General features: G+C 38.4%; 1 protein-coding gene across 2 annotated transcripts in view; it reads right to left on the bottom strand.

The window, feature by feature from the left end:
• Nucleotides 1–19,889, bottom strand: part of VCL (vinculin) — a gene marked incomplete at both ends in the record, with an annotated part of 91,100 nt that overhangs the window by 49,226 nt on the left and 21,985 nt on the right. For both annotated transcript variants that reach the window (XM_079717759.1, XM_079717760.1), the window contains one exon: nucleotides 13,525–13,595. In XM_079717759.1, the coding sequence (XP_079573885.1) occupies nucleotides 13,525–13,595 (71 nt within the window). The remainder of the gene's footprint in view (nucleotides 1–13,524; nucleotides 13,596–19,889) is intronic.

The raw sequence follows: 19,889 nt of genomic DNA, 5'->3' as shown, positions 1-19,889 counted from the left end.
AAGAGCACAAAATGGTAAATATGTGCATCAATATATAAACACATTTTTTCTTATTATTTAAATCTTTAAAAGATAACTGACTGACTAAAGCAAGAACTTTTTTAAAACACAAAGTTAATAAAAAGTAAATCTGATTCGGCTGACTAGTTAGACAATGAGAACTGGTTTTGCCAATGACTGTGGCAGATGTTTTCCACAAATTAAATGAGCTAAATTTACAGGGAAACATATTTAAGATGCGTATATAACACACAACAGGGCAGAAAACACATGCTTTGCAACTAAACTTATGATTTTAAAATATTTAAATGAAAACTTTAAAATATTCAAGGTATTCAAAAATATTCAAGTGTTTCGAAAGTCTTTTAGGGATGTCAGCCACTTATTGAAGACCACTAGTTGAAGAGCACTGGCCTCCTGCTTCAAGGTATTTTTTTACAGCCATTCCCTCTAGTGAAACCTCTCTCTCTCTCTCTCTCTCTCTCTCTCTCTCTCTCTCTCTCTCTCTCCCCTCTTTTGCTTGACTAACCCCTACTTATTCTTTTAGGTGCCATTTTAAAATGACTGTTCCTTCATGAAACCATCCTATAAATCTATAAGTACCTTTCTTATGTGCTCCCATGAGACATAAACCCTCCCAGTTTTGTTTTCGCTATCTCCCACAAGAGTGTAAGTTCAGCAAGGTTAAGGACCCTGTATATCCTATATTCACAGAGTAGAATCCCTGACACATAATAAAGGCTCAATAAACATTTATTGAATGAATGGATGGATTTTCACCAAGTACAGGAGATCATGAAACCATCTGGCCATAGAAATCATTAACTTTAAAAGGTCACAAACTTAATTTTATTTCCAGGTAACATGAACCTTGATGAAATTATAGCAAACAAACATAAGCACCACAGAATGCAACTATCACACTACACCTATTTGAAAGGATACAGTTACTGCACAAGTGTTTCAAATTTTGAAAAAGCAAAAAATAAATGAAAGGAATAACCATCATGGAGAAAGGAAACATGAAAAAAAAAAGATGAAATGGAAAAGCTTTACAGGAATCAATTGGATTCTCCACTAATGGTTCCCTTGTGTGGTAAAATGATAGGGCCAAAACAGACACTACACCCTTTCCTTTTACCTATAATGAGACATCTGACCTGTACATTAAAATTTAATGGCATTCATAAAGTCAAACAAATCCCACCATGACTAACCAGTAGGCAGGAACAGGAAAGAGTCTGTCTTGTCTGTGGAAAATGAGATTTTATTTAAACATTCAAGCTGCCTGGATTCTTAAAGTGATCTTCTACTTTTTAATACAAATCTGAATTTTTAAAAAGCATTGTATTTTTTTTTTTTTTTTTGCGTTATGTGGGCCTCTCACTGTTGTGGCCTCTCCCGTTGCGGAGCACAGGCTCCGGATGCGCAGGCTCAGCGGCCATGGCTCACGGGCCCAGCCGCTCCGCGGCACGTGGGATCTTCCCAGACCGGGGCACGAACCCATGTCCCCTGCATCGGCAGGCGGACTCTCAACCACTGCGCCACCAGGGAAGCCCTAAAAAGCATTTTAGAGGATGACAGTAGGGAAAAGGTCCATTTCCTAAATAATTATAAATCTTGACTATATACTAATAATATTGATTTAGCTACTTTAAATCAATCAACTAGCACATTTTAAGGCTTCTCCCTGCCTCTGAGTCTTCAACCTAAATTAATAGGAAGCTCTTATGCTTTAGATCAATGGACCAATGACAGCCTCACAGGACCCACTCATAACCCTCTAATCCATTCTTCACAGAATTACTACATGATATAAGCCCATACAATTTAAGAGATGGAAAGGTTCCAAACTACTCAGTTCCATGTGATTTCAATTATCACTAATCAAGACGCTTTAACTTATGCTGAATTTTTTATTTAAGAAAAATAAAAGGAAAACAGATCTAGAGATTATAAAGATTCACTGCCACAAGACATTTTTAAAGGTTCTTCTAGACTGCATCCAGAACTGAGAATCTTAAATTCCTTTAGTTTAATTCTTCCATATATTTGTTCATTTAACATACTGAAGACCTACTACATGCTACACAAGTCCTAGAACTAGATTTGCGGGGGGGTGGGGGTGGGCACACTGCGCAGCTTGCGGGATCTTAGTTCCCCGACCAGGGATTGAACCCAGGCCTACAGCAGTGAAAGTGCCGAGTCCTAAACCACTGGACCACCAGGGAACTCCCTAGACTTTTTTTTGTGTGTGTGTGGTACACGGGCCTCTCATTGTTGTGGCCTCTCCTGTTGCGGAACACCGGCTCCGGACGCGCAGGCTCCGCGGCCATGGCCCACAGGCCCAGCCGCTCCGCGGCATGTGGGATCCTCCCGGACCGGGGCACGAACCCGTGTCCCCTGCATCGGCAGGCGGACTCTCAACCACTGCGCCACCAGGGAAGCCCCCTAGTCTTTTTTTTAAGTCCCTACTTTTAAGGGGTTACCACCTTGGTAGGACAAGACATACATATAAACAAATACAAATTAGTATTTAAAAGTATGCCCAGCACATGCTGAGGGGACACAAAAGTGGAAGTAGTCATTTTTACCTAAGAGATTAGGACAATTGTGATAGAGAAGGTGAGGACGACACTGCTTCTGCCCTCAGAAGTTCAGCACTACTTATAATGATGATTCTCCTCACAGCATCTCTGAGTTGTTTTTCCAATGGAATAACATTCTCTCCGCTCCCCCCACCTCTCTCTCTCTCTCTCTCTCTCTCTCTCTCTCTCTCTCTCTCTCTCACACACACAGACACACACATACACACATGAACACACGCATGCACGCACACAGTCGAGAGTCCTTTCTGTGAACAATAACATGCATTTGCAATAGACCTGGTTTGACTAGGGAGGGCAGTTCACTATCACAAAGGACAGGCAACTTGCTCACCCTGAAGCCAAACAATCTCAATCGGCTTCTGTCAAAATCAGTTATCATATCCCAGCTCACTGATTTAGATGAGGAAGGGAGAGAGACAGCTTTGGACAAAATAATACAGGCAGACCTTGCAGATATTGAGGGTTTGGTTCCAGCCCACAGAAATAAAGCAAATATCACAATAAAGTGAGATACACAAATGTTTTGTGTGCATATAAACACATATATAAGTTATGTCTACACTCCACTGCAGTCTATAAATGTTATGCATATAAAAGTTATGTTTGCACTCTACTGTAAATATATAAAAGTTATGTTTACACTCCACTGTAGTCTATTAAACATGCAATAGCAGTATGCCTAAGAAAAACAATGTATATACCTTAATTTTAAAATACTTTATTGCTAAAAAATGCTGACCATCATCTGACAGTGTAGGGTTCCCACAAACCTTCAATTTGTGAAAAATGCAGTATCTGCAAAGCACAATAAAGTTAAGTGCAATGAAACAAGGTATGCCTCCTTAAAGGAGAGAGTCTGATGGGCCTATTTAGACATATACTGCTGCATAACTTTAAATCAAAAAGCTCTCTAAAACATTCAACAAGTTAAACTTTCACCCCACCCCCAAAAAACATGTTGGCGTGGGGTGGTGGAAACTACCCCATACCAAATTCACTGTTTTAATAAAACCTGACCTTAGACAGTATAGCCATTTAGGTTATAAACACTATCACAAAAAAAAATGCATTCTGCTTACTAAAGACTGCAGTGCTATGGAGCAGAACACCTGAAAATCTGACATCATGGAAGTCAGGTTACCCAGGAGCACATCCAAGGAAGCAGGTGTTTACATCTTGGGACCTGTCCTTTCAAGAGAGAGAGCTGGTCAGACCACAAGCATATCCAATCACAAAAAGCACAGACAACACTTGGTAGATAGGAAGGAAACAGGTGGGAGGAAGAAAGAACACAGTCAGCTGGTGGGTGAGGCTTTCCGCCACTGTGGCCATGGCACCCAGCATGTCCATTTCCAACCAGGCTGGCCCTGGCATAATTATCTGGCAGCCAAAATCGACTGGCCCGGCTATTCCTGCTGTCTTCTTAACCTATGTTGAGACTCTCCTTCCCTTCCTATCTGAGCAGGGTCTCTGAGAGATCAAGAAAGGCCCAGATTACTTCCAAGTTTGAGAAGCCCATCATATTTAAAAATGAAGAAATGCCAAAACAGGGTCATAAACATGGTGGTATATTTAAGTCTTTACATTGAATAATTTTAATTGCGTGATAAACATCTTCTTTTAAGAATCCCTCTCTTCCTCTATGACTACATATATCATTTGAAGAAAATATTGAAGTCCAGGCCCTTCATAAATATAAGGCCTGGGTGAGAGGCCAGAGGTTGGGGGTAAGGGGCAGGCCCTCAAACACTCTGCTTTCCCACATTTAGAACCTAACTGCAGATCAGTAAAAATAACTGCTGATGACTCAAAGATTCTCCCTTCACTATGTATTCAAGCATTTAAACTGTTAACCTGAAGAATGAGCTCTAATGAAATTCCAGGTATTAGCAACTGATAATGCAGTCTTTCTCTTATCCCTCAAATAGGAAGTATGGCCTCTATAATCAACCCATTCCATCCTCGTATCTTTTTGTGCATATACCTATGATTTTAAAACTGATAATAATACATGTAAAGATTTCAAAAGACTCAGGGAGATGTGTGAAAATAAAGTATTCTTTTATATACTAGCCATTTGGCACTAATTTTACTTTAAAATAGCAAAAAGCAGAGTCATTCCGTGGCTTCCCAGTACCAGCCAATACGCTTTGCTCCTGGCACTGCCATTTTGAGAAAGGTCAAGGAATCTTGGCCATTAGTCATTCAGAAACCTGAGTGAAGGCTACAAGCAGTTACAGTTTTTAGGAGGGAGTTAGGAACACTGAGTACAATGACAGACTTTAATCTAGTTCAAGTAGCAAGTGCCCAGCACCAACTCACCCCTGTGTATACTGCGTGGTAACACTATAACATGCTGTTCCAACCCTGTGCTCCTAGATTTAAAGATCCTACAGGCCTCATCCACAAATTATTCCTTTCCCTGACCTAACTCAGTGACAGTACTGGACACTGCATGTGTACACCCAAAACTAAAATTAAAAACCACAGTGAGTCATATTGAAAACATTCAAAACCCTTTAACAGCAACACCACACTCTTTCTGCTAAAACATGTACATTGAGATAACAAAGCTAAAACACACATAAACATCAAAGGCTCACTAAATTCTTTTATTTCATATGAGATTAGGAGGGTATGTAGCCAGTTTCAACTTCCCTTCAAACAAAACAGGATTCTGCCAGAGCCCAGAGATAACTGAAAGGAAAGCAGCATGTCGGGGATGGGAAGGTTCGAAGTGTCACTGCTGCCCAAGCTACATCTTCCTCAAGTTTTGCTGGCAGCTTATTTAAAAGGCAGAGTATGAGTCACAACCTTTGAATCCTTTAAAGCCTGAATGACTAGTCCTAGTCTTTCTCCCCACCTTCTTTCCCCCCTTGTTCAAATCTAGCATCTGTGAAGGGAGAAGAGATTCTGATCCTGCAAGGTTCAATCAAGAACTCTGCTACCTACAGGTCTATCGGCTCCTCTGGTCCTTCCTCCAACTCATGCTGTGGTTACAGCAGAAACAGATAAACATATAAGCAAGTGCGTCTTACAGATACTAGTAGTTTTCAAATGTATGTTGATGCTGTTGTGATGAATAAAATAAAAAATCTATTTTAAAACATTACAAGTTCATTGTGACTTTTATTCTTATACATTCTTAATCAACTATTAATAAAGAGTCTCACCATTATTATTTGAAGGTCCTTATGCTGAAAAAAGTTGACAATCACTGTTCTACAGCAGAATGTAATGAATGAGCTAGAGGTGTAAATACCTAAACACAAAGTGAAGTGGAATAGACACACAATAAGAGAATATTTTTACTTATGAAGAAAACTGACAAAAACTAGGATGTGGTTTAAAAAAAAAAAAAAGAACAAAATCTGGAGATAAAAGTCAACAGTAGGCTAAACATCAGTCAGCAATCATCCTAAAAAAAGATAATAACAAAACAATTAACAGAATTTAGGATCCAAGAGAATCATAAGCTTGTAACCACTTATAATATTGCTTTGAAATATATAAAGTTAAAACTGACAATTATGAGGAAAATGGACAAATCTACAATTATTATAGATTTCAACAGACCTCAATCATAAACAGTTTATGATTTATAGTAAGACTATAAAAGTCTGATCAATAATACTTATATGTTGACCTAATTGATAAAAAGAGAACCCTATACCCAAGCAGAAGAGAATACACTTTCTTTTTAAGCACACACAGTACACTTACCAACACTGACCACTTATGTCACAGAATAATTTCGAAGAATTGATCACATACCAACCAAGACTTCTGGGCACAAAGCAATTAAATTAGAAATATAACAATTAAAAGATATAAGCAGGGCCTCCCTGGTGGCGCAGTGGTTGAGAGTCCGCCTGCCGATGCAGGGGATACGGGTTCGTGCCCCGGTCTGGGAGGATCCCATATGCCGCGGAGCGGCTGGGCCCGTGAGCCATGGCTGCTGAGCCTGCGCATCCGGAGCCTGTGCTCCGCAACGGGAGAGGCCACAACAGTGAGAGGCCCGCGTACCACAAAAAAAAAAAAAAAAAAAAAAAAAAAAAAAAAAAAGATATAAGCATACCTCGTTTTATTGCACTTCACTTCACTGCACTTAGCAGATACTGTGTTTTTTACAAATTAGAAGGTTTGTGGCCCCTGTGTTGAGCAAGACTATGGGCATCGTTTTCCCAACGTCATTTGCTCACTTCATGTCTCTGTGTCACATTTTGGTAATTCTCACAATATTTCAAAATATTTCATTGTTATGATATTTTGTCATGGTAATCTGTGATGTTATTACTGTAATTGTTTTGGCATTTTTTAGCAATAAAATATTTTTAAATTAAGGTATGTACATTGTTTTTTTAGACATATGCTATTGCACACTTAACAGACTACAGTGTAGTATAAACAACTTTTATATGCACTGGGAAACCAAAAAATTCATGTGACTTGTTTTATTGCGAATATCGTGGTAATCTGGAACTGAACACGCAACATCTCTGACGTATGCCTGTAGTAAAAAGAATCTTTAAATGTACTACTAAATAATGCACATGGGTAAGAGGAATTCACATCAAAATTACAAAATATTTAGGGCTGAACAACTATTAAAGTACCTATACAGCCGTTTCTAAACTTGTAATCAGAGCAAAGTTGAGAGCCCAAAATATTATATTTATTTAAAAACAAGAAATACTAAACATAAAGATAGAAATATTGAAAATAAGATTCAAATAATAAACTTAACAAAATAAATAATGAACCTAAGAACAGAATTTAATGAAATACATCTTTGGGGAAAAAACTAATAAAACATAAATCTCCCATAAGAGTGATAAGAAAAAAAAAAGGCAGAAATAGATAATACTGAACAAAAAAGGATAGAGGAAATGCATAATTTCTTAGAAAAGAATCAGATTATCAGAGTTGACTCAAAATGAATTTAAAACCTGAATTAGATAATAAAAGGAATCTGAAAGAGTAATCAAATTTCTTCCTCTAAAGGACACCAGACCCAGAAAAAGTTTTAGATGCAAGTTTTGCCCAAGTTTCAAGAACAGACAATCCTTTTCTTATATAAAATGTTTCAAAGACTAGAAATCTTGTTTTATGAAACTAAAATAACCTTGATAACAGAATAAGAAACAAAATAAGAAAATTATAGATCAAGACCCCTCATGAACACAGAAGCAAAATCTTTTTAAAATATTAAAGTTGAATTTAGCATTGTATTTTCTTTTCTAAATCACTACTACATAGGGTTTATCTTAGAAATGCATAGATGGGGGAACTCGACGCTTTGACTGCCAGGGCCCGGGGTTCGATCCCTGGTCGGGGAACTAAGATCCCGCAAGCTGTGCAGTGTGGCCGAAAAAAAAAAAAAAAAGAAAGAAAGAAATGCATAGACAGTTCATCATCAGAAAAGTTGATACTTATGGAGTAGACCAGTGACCATCTTACAGAGGGAAGGATAAAAACTGCATGATTATCTCAACAGATACAGAAAAAGTATTAAATAAAAACAAGCAATCAGATTTTTTTAACAAGGTCTTACTACAGGAGACAATAAATGAGAAGAAATTTTTCTATGAAAAAGCTTAAAAAGTAACCGAGTTTATTTTGAGAAAATGACTGAGAAAAAAGATTGAGAAGCTCAAAAAGAAAGCTAATTTTCACCAAATATCTTTTTTTTTCAGGTACTTTCACATACATTATCTCACTCATTTAAGCCTCACAATAACTATTACATTATGAGAAGAGATTCTTACAAGGAAGGGTGAGAAAGAGTCTTAGCATACTGGACTGAGTACAAGCCTGGGTGTCAGTTTAGGGTTTGACTCTTACCTCTGCCATTTATGTACTAGGTAACTTTCAACAAGTTACTGTGAGCTTCTGACTCTCAGCTTCCTCATCTGCAAGACGAGGTGCATTAAAAAACACAGTATAGGGCTTCCTTGGTGGCGCAGTGGTTGAGACTCCGCCTGCCCATGCAGGGGACACGGGTTCGTGCACCAGTCTGGGAATATCCTACATGCCGCGGAGCAGCTGGGCCCGTGAGCCATGACCGCTGAGCCTGCGCATCCGGAGCTCCGCAACGGGAGAGGCCACAACAGTGAGAGGCCCACATACAGAAAAAAAAAATATTCTGGCCACTTTCACCAAAAAGAGTGTTTGAAAATTCAAATTTCATCACTAATTATTCTGAGTGTTCAAGATCAAAAGCAAAGAAAAAAGCTAAATATGAGGGCTTATGATCTAAAAACATGACACTACTACTTTAAGTCAAAAGAAATCTAAATTAAGTGTAAGCATGTTTAAATTCTTTTCAAATTTCTTCTTTGTACATGAATATCAGTTAAGGTAAAATTGTACAAATACAGACCATAATTGTGCTTAACTAATAAAGTTTAAGGGTTAAAACATGGCAATTTCCTAGGAAATATGATTAATGGCAATCATGTAGATTGCCACTACATACACCCTTTCACAAAGTATTTGAGGAACATTCTTTTATTTGATAGGCTTAGACATTACAATATGTTTCAAAAATAGTCCAAACTGGTGAATCAATCCAAGTTTTGATGATTTCAAGCAGACTGTTCAGAGCAGCACTGAGACAGAGTGGCGACACTTCACAGTTCTAAAATGAAACTATTTGCCTGCCAACAGACAAAGCGCTTTATGCCCTTTTTAAGGAGTTCATTACCAGGAGACCACCTCACAAGTGACACCTTTGATACATTCAGATACTGAACACCCCTGGATATGGTCCAAGAACTGCCTTCCTTATCCATTTCTGCTCCTTTGCAGAAATAAGAATGAAATTCCACTGTATACTTCAATAGCAGTTTTTCCGAGGCTAAGAAAATAGTTTGCCACAAACATTTTTTACCTATTAAGAAATCAGCTTGCAGCAAATCCCTGCTGACAGGAAATGAATCTGGTCAGTTTGACACACAGCTTACTCTCCTTCACTAGCACCTATTATTCATCCTGTATTGGCTATGACTCTTCCTGAAAACCTTCATCTTGTCATTCCAGTTACTGCTCAAGAACCGCAAAGCTTCCCTACCACCCAATTCCAAATTCCTCTGCCTGGCTTTCAAGGGCTTCATCACCTGACCCAACTACCTAAGCTTAGTTCCTACCACCCCCACCATGACTGTTCCTCTCCTCAAAGTCCCCATGACTGACTCATGCTGCTCATTTCACCTGGAGTATTTTCCTTTCTTCCCACACCTGTCCCCACTTCCAGTACTTTCCTTTTTCCCTACATCTGTCCTCCCAAGTCCCACTTCCTACATGAGCCTCTTTCTACTATTCCTACCTATAATGATAGCACTCCTTCTCTGAATTCCTATTATAAAGTCAGTCTGTTTTACAGCTCTTCAATTTGAAATTTCTTAAAGCACTTTCTTAAAAATCTCTCTGTAGCAGCAGTTCACCTCAGTGCCTCCATGATACACAGAAGAATAAAACTCTCAATATATGACCTACCCCTTTGGGTGTACCTGCGATTATGCACAATTTCCAGCCACAACAGCGATATTTCCACTAATTTCTCCTGCACTAAAGAAAGCACAATAAAAAGCCAGTGAATATATTATATTTCAATAAAAGTTAAAAGGAAAAAACCAAAACCTAGTGAGTGGGAATGAGAGGAAAGTTATTATATATGTGATCTTGAATATGCTCAACTTACTCTTTTTTTTTCTTAAGTAAAGCGTTTGCAAACTTTGGCACTTTATTACTATTAATAAATAACTTGTAATACATCTTACAAGTGATCATTCATAATAAGAACGATTAAAAACTGCTCTTCTATGTAGCACTTAGCATCCTAGACACATAGAAAGCAATCAATAAATATTCTATTAACCAATTAGTGTGTCTAGCCCATTAATCAATCGCACATAACTATTACAGCTGCTGCAGCTGCCTGATGATAATGATTGATGACGATGATGCAAAGTACAAACACAAAGAACAGTAGCTGAACCTCCTGCTGACAGTCTCTAAAGGAACAAATGACTTCTTACAGGGTGAGTCTAACCACTATTTTAACAGTACAGCATGACTGTGGCACTCCTGAAGATCACAGCAGTTTCTGTGGCAATCATAACGCAACCTTACACCTCTTGTGCAACACTGTGGCTATTAATGCAATCTGGTAAAATTAGTAAATTGTAAACTCTATTTGCCAGTGCAATCAGGGATCAGATAACTTTTGCTCCACCCAAGAGAAAGCCTTCCTGTGACAATGCAAATCTTGTTCTATATTAAAATGGCCCTCACTTTTACAGTAAGGAATTGCCCAAGCACTGGAGTCCTTCATCAACAGTTACAACCCAAATGTAAGATCTTTAACTGATATTAAACCATTCTCCAACATTCCAACATGCCCTTAATTGCCAGTCACACAAATAGACTATGATTTGATTTTGAGAGCCCTCCCAAATCCTGAAAATGTCAAAAATTCTGAAAATGACATATCCTTCCCTGAAAAATCTCTAAATCTACATCAGATTGCTTATGTATAAGTCCATCTATAGATCAACAGTCTTCTGTTTTCTCTAGCCCTGACATTCTAACATTCTAGGAGTAGAGATTGATCCAAGAATAAATTTTTTAACTTATGTTTTAGCGTTGTCAAAGCAGACACTATTTAGAAGTCCTTGTCAAAGCAGCGACAGCAGAAGCATCAGTCTGTCATGCCCTGGAAACTTCCAAACATCAACCAAACAGCCCAAAAGAATGTCCTACTCAACAGTTCCAAGGATGTCATTAATTGCTTCCATCTGTTTCCCTCTCTGTCCCTTCCCCATCCTAGTAAAGTTATTTTTTACTTCATTTTGCATTCTAAAGAAAAGCATAAAGAGCCCTCATGTTTTAAACTGCAGAATACTTATTTGTCCCCCAAATTTTTTTGATAACCACAGCCATATTGTTTTTGTACTCCAGGCTATTTTCAGGTAACATTTCAGAGTGTGGCATATTAAGTCGTGTACTTTTTAAACACTGCTCAGTAAATATTTCAGTTGGTCATAACACAATGTTTTTCCCTGACTCCTCAAGGTGACCAGGGTTCTTTCTCCCTGCATGGCATGATAAAGGTTAAAACCTCTGAATGGTTTCATATCCATTAATGATCCTTACCTAAATCAGTGGTTTCATTAAACATTGCATAATCATGACTTTCTAATTCTGTCATTTATTCCACTTGTATTGGTTAGAATTTACCCCATCAACTAGAGCTATTAGGTTACTGTGAAATAAAGTATGCCCAAGAGAGAAAGGATAGTTACAATTTTTTTTTCTTGTGATGAGAAGTTTTAACATTTACTCTCAGCAGGGCTTCCCTGGTGGCGCAGTGGTTGAGAGTCCGCCTGCCGATGCAGGGGACACAGGCTCGTGCCCCGGTCCGGGAAGATCCCACGTGCCGCGGAGCAGCTGGGCCCGTGAGCCGTGGCCGCTGAGCCTGCGCGTCCGGAGCCTGGGCTCCGCGGTGGGAGAGGCCACGGCAGTGAGAGGCCCGCGTACCGCAAAAAAAAAAAAATAAATAAATTAACCATTTTATTATTTTTTAATTTTATTTATTTATTTTTTCTTGCGGTACGCGGGCCTCTCACTGCCGTGGCCTCTCCCACCGCGGAGCCCAGGCTCCGGACGCGCAGGCTCAGCGGCCACGGCTCACGGGCCCAGCTGCTCCGCGGCACGTGGGATCTTCCCGGACCGGGGCACGAGCCTGTGTCCCCTGCATCGGCAGGCGGACTCTCAACCACTGCGCCACCAGGGAAGCAAAAATTAACCATTTTAAAATGAAATATTCTCATTCCTTTTTATTACTGATTAATATTCCAATTGATGACTATACCATGATCATTTTTATCCATTCTACTGTAGATAGACCAGTGGTATCATCATGAACAGTGCTGATATCAGTATTTTTGTATATGGATCCTAGTGTACATGGCATAAGTTTCTTTAGGGAACATACTGGGAGGCAGAGAAATTGCCTATCTTCCACTTTACTAATGCCCAACTGTTTTCCAACGTGGCTGCACCAATTTACATTGCCAGCAGCAGTGTCCCAATCGCTCCACATCCACACCAACAACTGATATTATCAGACTTCTTAATTTAGGAGCTTATAATAGAACAATTTGCAGTTCTCTGATGACTACTGAGATAGAGCACCTTCTCACAGGTTTACTGGCCATTTGGATTTCTTCTCTTTTGAAGTGCCTATTCAAATTCTTTGCTCTTGTTTTTTAAAACTGAATAGACTTATCTCTTTCTTATTGACTTGTAGAGGTTCTACTTTTTTTTTTTTTTTTTGTCTTATGCATCAAGCTTCACCTTTACTTAGGACGTCACTGCCATAAAAAACAAAGTCACTAATCAAAGACAACATAATCAAGAACCTGAGAAGCTTTAACTCATCAGAAGTTAGTATCTTAGCTTACTTTACATAGGATAGGCCAAAATGTCTAGAAATTATTTGTAGGAGTATTAAGTGATATGTAAATATAACTTAAATTTAAAACGCTACTGAAATATGTAACAAAACACTTTTTTTTTTTTAAGTTTGTATCCACTGTTATCTCCAAGCAAAGGTATTTAGTACACAATCCAGACTCATGCATGCTAAGGTCAGAATGTTTCTGAATCCTTTCCATTCTGAAAAACAAAATTCAGAAGTCATAGTTTGATTAAAAATTATGTCAAAAATGCCTAACACCAATGAATAAAATCAACAGTAGGAAATTTGACTGCTGAAAAATGAAAAATTAAAATTTCAACTGTAAACAGAGCTTTATATTTTTTTAAAAAATTGCTCCTACAGTCAGTATTTTTCCTTTCCTAACAAGAGGATTATTCTGCTTAGCAATAGAAGAATGTTTTAATTACTTACTTAATAAATGCTGGTGGCATATCTCTCTTCAAAATCTGATCCTCAGTGGTTTGAACAGTCTCTTTTCCAACCTACAGGGAAAAAAGATTCACAATTCAAATTTAAATTCTCAGACTTTTAAAACTACTATTTAAGCATATTTGAAACACATACATTACACATACTCTATCATTGAAAATGATAGATTTGAAGAAAATTTCTGGATTTTTTGAAATTATCAAGATTGCTCCCACATATGCTTCCATAATACACTTGTATAACAATATAGAGTGCAAACATAATGTATTAACCCTGTTCCAGAGTAATTAATCTGAAGGCATCATTGAGCACAGTGAGAAAAAAAAAATTCATCATTGAGAATATATATGTTTGTGTGTATTTATGTTTAATGACAAACTGCTACATCTCTGAAAGAGTACATGAAGTACATGAATCCAGTTAGGTAAGCTAAAATGTCTATTCAGAAAAAAATTGACATTACTGGAACTGGGAAAATATGTGAAACAATCATAACTCTGAAACTAGAAACCAAACATATGAAAGTACACAACTTAACTAGTAATCAACATGATGTTTTCCCTAATCATAGAGCAACTTAAAAGAAATAATATATAATGCTAAATGTTGCAATAGAATAGTTTTACACCCTGCTGGTAGCAATGTAAACTGGTATATTCTCTTTGGAAAATCATTTGCTAGTATGTGTTAACAGATAAAAACGTCCTATCTAGGAATTCCACTTATGAGAATACACCCTATAAGCAATAATATCAAGTGTGGTAATCACAATATTTATAAAAATATTCACTATCATGTTAGTTAAAAAAGCAAAAACATTTTCAAAATAACTTACCAACAATGAGGAACAGTTAAGTAAATTAAGATATATCTTTAGACTTAGTACTACAGGGCCATTAAAACAATGGTTATAAAGACTCAGCACTATGGGAAAGTGTTTATGACATTATACTTCGTTTAAAGGGAGGAATAAAAAATAATAAATACACTATGATTACAACAAACCCAAAACTCATTATGTACAAGGCAAAATACTGAAAGAATATAAAACAAAATGTGTTTATTAATGCTTGCAAAATTTTGAGTGAATTTGTATCTGTATTTCCTGTTTTCTAATTTTCTGAAATGTGTATATATAATTTTTGTAATTTAGAATGTAATATTAAAATGTTACTCTTGGTTATTTAAGTGTAATTCTTTCCTACCTAAAAATTTTATTAATTATCTGTCATTTTATATAAATCTTCCCCAAAAGTAATGGCAAAAAATTTTTTAAACATATCAAAATACTGCCACACTAACCGGATTGTGTGCATGTGCACATGTATTTATTATACCACAAACGGTATACATACTCACTTTCTTTAAAATCATTCCTATGTAGGGCTTGGATGTCAATTTTTCTTTAACTATATCATATATTACAAAGTACTCTAAAAGAAGTAAACTTTAATATAAGGAATAGTGAAATTCACTCTTTTTCAATATAAAGCTATTTAGGAATATTAAATCATAAATATAAACCACATTTTAATGCAGAAATCTGTGAAATTTTTAAAACCCAGAATGGAAAGTATCTCAATCCTATTATTTAACCATTTAATTTTTATTGAGTTTAAAGAAGAAAAACGAGTTTAAAAAATTCCTAAATGGGGGCTTCCCTGGTGGCGCAGTGGTTGAGAGTCCGCCTGCCGATGCAGGGGACACGGGTTCATGCCCCGGTCCGGGAAGATCCCACATGCCGCGGAGCGGCTGGGCCCGTGAGCCATGGCCGCTGAGTCTGTGCGTCCGGAGCCTGTGCTCTGCAGCAAGAGAGGCCACAACAGTGAGAGGCCCGCGTACCACCAAAAAAAAAAAAAAAATTCCTAAATGCACAGTAAAGCAGCTAAAGCAAATAACACAATAAACTATTCTCAGGGAATACCAGTCAGGCATGAGTTAATAAATACAAGTTTTTTCTCTCAAGTTAATAGCTCAGAAAAAAGCAAGACACATATACCACTGTGTAATAGCCAGTGCTTTTGTAGACAATGGACTGTCTGTATCATAATAAAACCCTTTCAAATCAGCAGCTGGTTCTCTAGAGTTTCTCAGATCAAAACATGACAGAATATTTCCAGATGTATTGTTCACCATAGTTTCTAACAAAAATCAGCCATTCAAAAAGCTGTGGGCCATGACTTCATGAAGGAAAAGATGAAGTGCAGCAACAGTCACTCGTTCATACTAAGCATAAAGGGTCTAGAAGGATATCCACACTTAAAGCAGTGGCAATTCCTTTTATTTTACACACCACGTGTACATATATAGAGAGAGCCAAAGAGAGACAGGGGCAGAGAGAAAGAGAGAGAGAGTGAGCAAGCCAGGCGACTGGGGAAGAGTTCCTCTTATATCTCCTTTAGAAAGTATTCAGTTATTCAGTGTTATTAAACATTTATTGAATGCAACTACATATGCCAGTCACTGTTCCAGGTACTTTAGACAGAATGGGAGTAAAAATAAGTTTCCTTCCCTCATGGAAGTTATATTCCAGTGGGAGTAGACAGAGAGAGAGCACACAAGTAAATAAATAAATGAATAAACAAAATCATTCCAGGTAATAGTAAAGATGATGCTATAAAGAGTATGGGGTAGGAGTAGAGGGGGCCTACTTTAAAAAGTGTGGACAGGGCTTCCCTGGTGGCACAATGGTTAAGAATCTACTTGTCAGTGCAGGGGACACGGGTTTGAGCCCTGGTCCGGGAAGATCCCACATGCCGCAGAGCAACTAAGCCCGTGCGCCACAACTACTGAGCCTGCACTCTAGAGCCCATGAGCCACAACTACTGAGCCCATGTGCCACAACTACTGAAGCCCGCACGCCTAGAGCCTGTGCTCCGCAACAAGAGAAGCCGCCACAGTGAGAAGCCCACCCACTGCAACAGAGTAGCCCCCGCTCGCCACAACTAGAAAAAGCCCATTGCACAGCAACGAAGACGCAATGTAGCCAAAGATAAAAATAAATTAAATAAAATTTTTTTATAAACTCAATAGTGATAAAACAAACAATCCAATTAAAAAAAAAACAACAGTGGACAAAGAAGTAACATTGGAGCTGAGATTCTGAAGCTGAAAAGGAACCACTCATGCAAGAGCTGGGAAAGAACAATCAAAAGGGAGAAGCAAGAAAAAGGCCCAAAGGCAGGAAAGTTTGGGTATACTAAAGGAGCCTTAAGGAGGCTAGAGTGGCTGAAGCTCAGTGAGGGTGGGGAGGTGTGGTGATGAGGTTGGGTAAGAAGGCAAGGGTCATATCACTAAAGAGCCTTTTAGGCCAAGTTAAGGTGTTTGGAATCTTTCCTAAGTACAACAGGAAGCAGGAGTGCTAAACAAGAGACTGACATGATTTTTTTTTTTAAAGGTCATTTTGCCTGTTATAAGGAGAAGTGATCTTAGCAAGCAAGGAGAAGCAGAGTGACCAGTTAGGAAGCTACTGTAGTCATCCAGGGGAATGATGGTAGTGACTTAAAACAAGACGCGAAAGTGGACATGGAGAATTAGTTCTTTTGGAGGAACAGCTAATGGGACTTGCTCTTGGAATGGGTGAAGTAGGGGTTGGGGAGTGCACTGACGGAAAGAAAAATTTTAAATAACACGTAGGTCAATTAAGTAAAATGTCTTCAAAAGCAGCAATGCTAAAAGGCTGATGTATAGCAAAGATTTAACATGAAAGGATAAAACAATCATGAGTAACCCAGGCAAAACCACTGAAACTGTTTTTCAATAGCAACTATTCTGACCCCAGTAGAGGTAATTACTAAAGAATGAATTCTATTTAACTATTTTAGGTCTCTTTTGTAAAGGTAGGGGGTAGGTGAGGAAACAGAAATAGACAATAAAAACATACTCAAGGGCTACTTTTTTTTCTTTTTTTTGTGGTACGCGGGCCTCTCACTGTTGTGGCCTCTCCCGTTGCAGAGCACAGGCTCCAGACGCGCAGGCTCAGAGGCCATGGCTCACGGGCCCAGCCGCTCCGCGGCATGTGGGATGTGGGATCTTCCCAGACCGGGGCACGAACCCGCGTCCCCTGCATCGGCAGGCGAACTCTCAACCACTGCACCACCAGGGAAGCCCAAGGGCTACTTATTTTAAAACTATTTTTAAGTATTTAAGTGATGGGCACTAAATCTGATTTATTATTCTAAGCTGCATTCATAACTGCAGTGATAGTATCCATAGTCACTTTGATCTTCAATACACTCAGCCTATAATTAGGTTACACACAATGAATGGTCCTGTTTTTAAGGCATAACACATAAAACGTGACTATGTAGAATGAATGCCTTTTTACTTGGGGAATTGATTTTTGGCAATGCTGTCCAACAGAACTTTCTGTTATGATGGAAATGTTCTACTTAAATTGTGCTATCCAATACAGTAGCCATTAGCCACTTGTGGCTACTGAGCACTTGAAATATGGCTAGTGCAACTGAAGAACTGAATTATTACTTTTATTTAATTTTAATTAATTTTCTTCTTTTTTATTAACACTTTTTTAAACAGCCATTTTAGGTTTACAGCAAAATTGAGAAGATACAGAGATTTCCCATATACTCCCCGCCCCCATACCAACAGCCTCCCCCATTATCAATGCCCCCCACCAGAGTGGTACATTTGTTACAACTGATGAACCTACCATTGACACATCATAATCACCCCCAAATTCATAGTTTACATTACATTCCACTCTTGGTGTTGCACATTCTATGGGTTTGGACACATGTACAATGACAGGTATCCATGATCATGGTATGACACAGGGTTTTGCCCTAAAAATCCTGTGCTCTGCCTATTCATCCCTCCACCCCAAACCTCTGAAAACCACTGATCTTTTTACTGTCTCCATAGTTTCGCCTTTTCCTGAACATCATATAGTTAGAATCATACAGTATATAGCCTTTTCAGGTTGTCTTCTTTCATTTAATTTGAATTTAAATTCCACACGTGCTACAATACTGGACAGCTCAGGTCTATGGGACTTGCACTGTCTCCTAAAACTGGTCTTCCTGCCTCCAGACTTCCTTCTCCTAATTCACTCTTCACATGGCTGCTAGATTAACCTTGATTTTTACCTTTGCTACATGGTGTCTTCAGAGAAGAAGGGAGCTGGGCCTAGAGAGACAGCAGTTGCCACATGGAGGAGAGAGGGATCAGACAGCCCAAGCACAAAGAAGAGCACAGTCCAAGCCTCAAATGTGTTTGAGCACACGGTTGACTAGACAAGAAAAAACAGGCTGGTGCGCCTTCAGCAAAGGAAATGAGGCTAGAAAGGAAAGCTGGAGTCAGCCTGGGAAGGGCTTTGTGTGCCAAGGGAAGGCAGAGAGGATTATGTAACTTAACCTGCCCATTTATTCAAAGGCTGTCATCCTTTGTTCTAGATCTAGATGTTTTCAATTCAGTGTTCTATCGCTGTATCAAGTATCAAGTCAAGAACTTCCAAAGAAGCCAGTTTCTAAGGACATACCAGAAAGGCATCTTCTATGTGTAAACAGCTGGCAAAGCCTATTGAGGAGAGCTGGAGACAAAACTTCCCGTTTTTAAGCCATCGACCAGGAGATGACAGGAAATGCGCTTTCCTCCGCTCTCCCCACATTATCAAAACAAAGTTTCTACAGCAGTCATCTTTTCCAAATAAAAAAAGTAGAGCAATTCAGAAAGGGATTCACAAAATGCTCTTTGTTAACTACCAGGAATCTTCACAGCTTGTGGAAAAACGTTATTCCTGAAGGTCAACCTTAGTATGGGGAAGCGTATGATTTCCTAGTACAGGCCACAACTTTGCAAACAAGCGGGAAGTGATCAACTTGACAAATGCTTCTCGAACCTGTGCAGCACCAGGTCATCAAAATTCTTGGTTAGTTAAGCCAAATGTTTTTGCTACATACATGTTAAGAGCACATGTATGGGAATTTGGTGACTTGATTTCTAGTTCCAGCTTAGCTAATAAACAGCTATGTAACCTCAAATAAATCATTTGATTACTCAATTATTTCTTCTATACTACGTGATCTCATTGGGGGTCTTCTTACTCGTCTACTGTGTGTTGGCCAAACTCCCTTTTAGCTCTCTGATGAAGAAAACTTACTTTTAAATGTATATTTTCTACCTTAAGTCCTCATTTTCTACCTCAAATTCTTTTGTAGAACAAGGTATAAAATGATTAATAAATACAAAATTTAAAAGCTCTCACTTCCTACACATTTTATCTGTATGTTTTATAAGTGTGAGATTAAACTAAAGTAGATGCCTGATTTTTTTAACCTTAAAATAAGTCTTATTCCCTCTGAAAAAAAGACCTATATGTTAAAGGG

This window comes from Hyperoodon ampullatus (genome assembly GCF_949752795.1).
Source record: "Hyperoodon ampullatus genome assembly, chromosome: 1".
Classification (NCBI taxonomy): Eukaryota; Metazoa; Chordata; class Mammalia; order Artiodactyla; family Ziphiidae; genus Hyperoodon; species Hyperoodon ampullatus.
The sequence above is the reverse complement of the archived record's forward strand: the minus strand, read 5'-3'. Positions and strand labels throughout refer to the sequence as shown.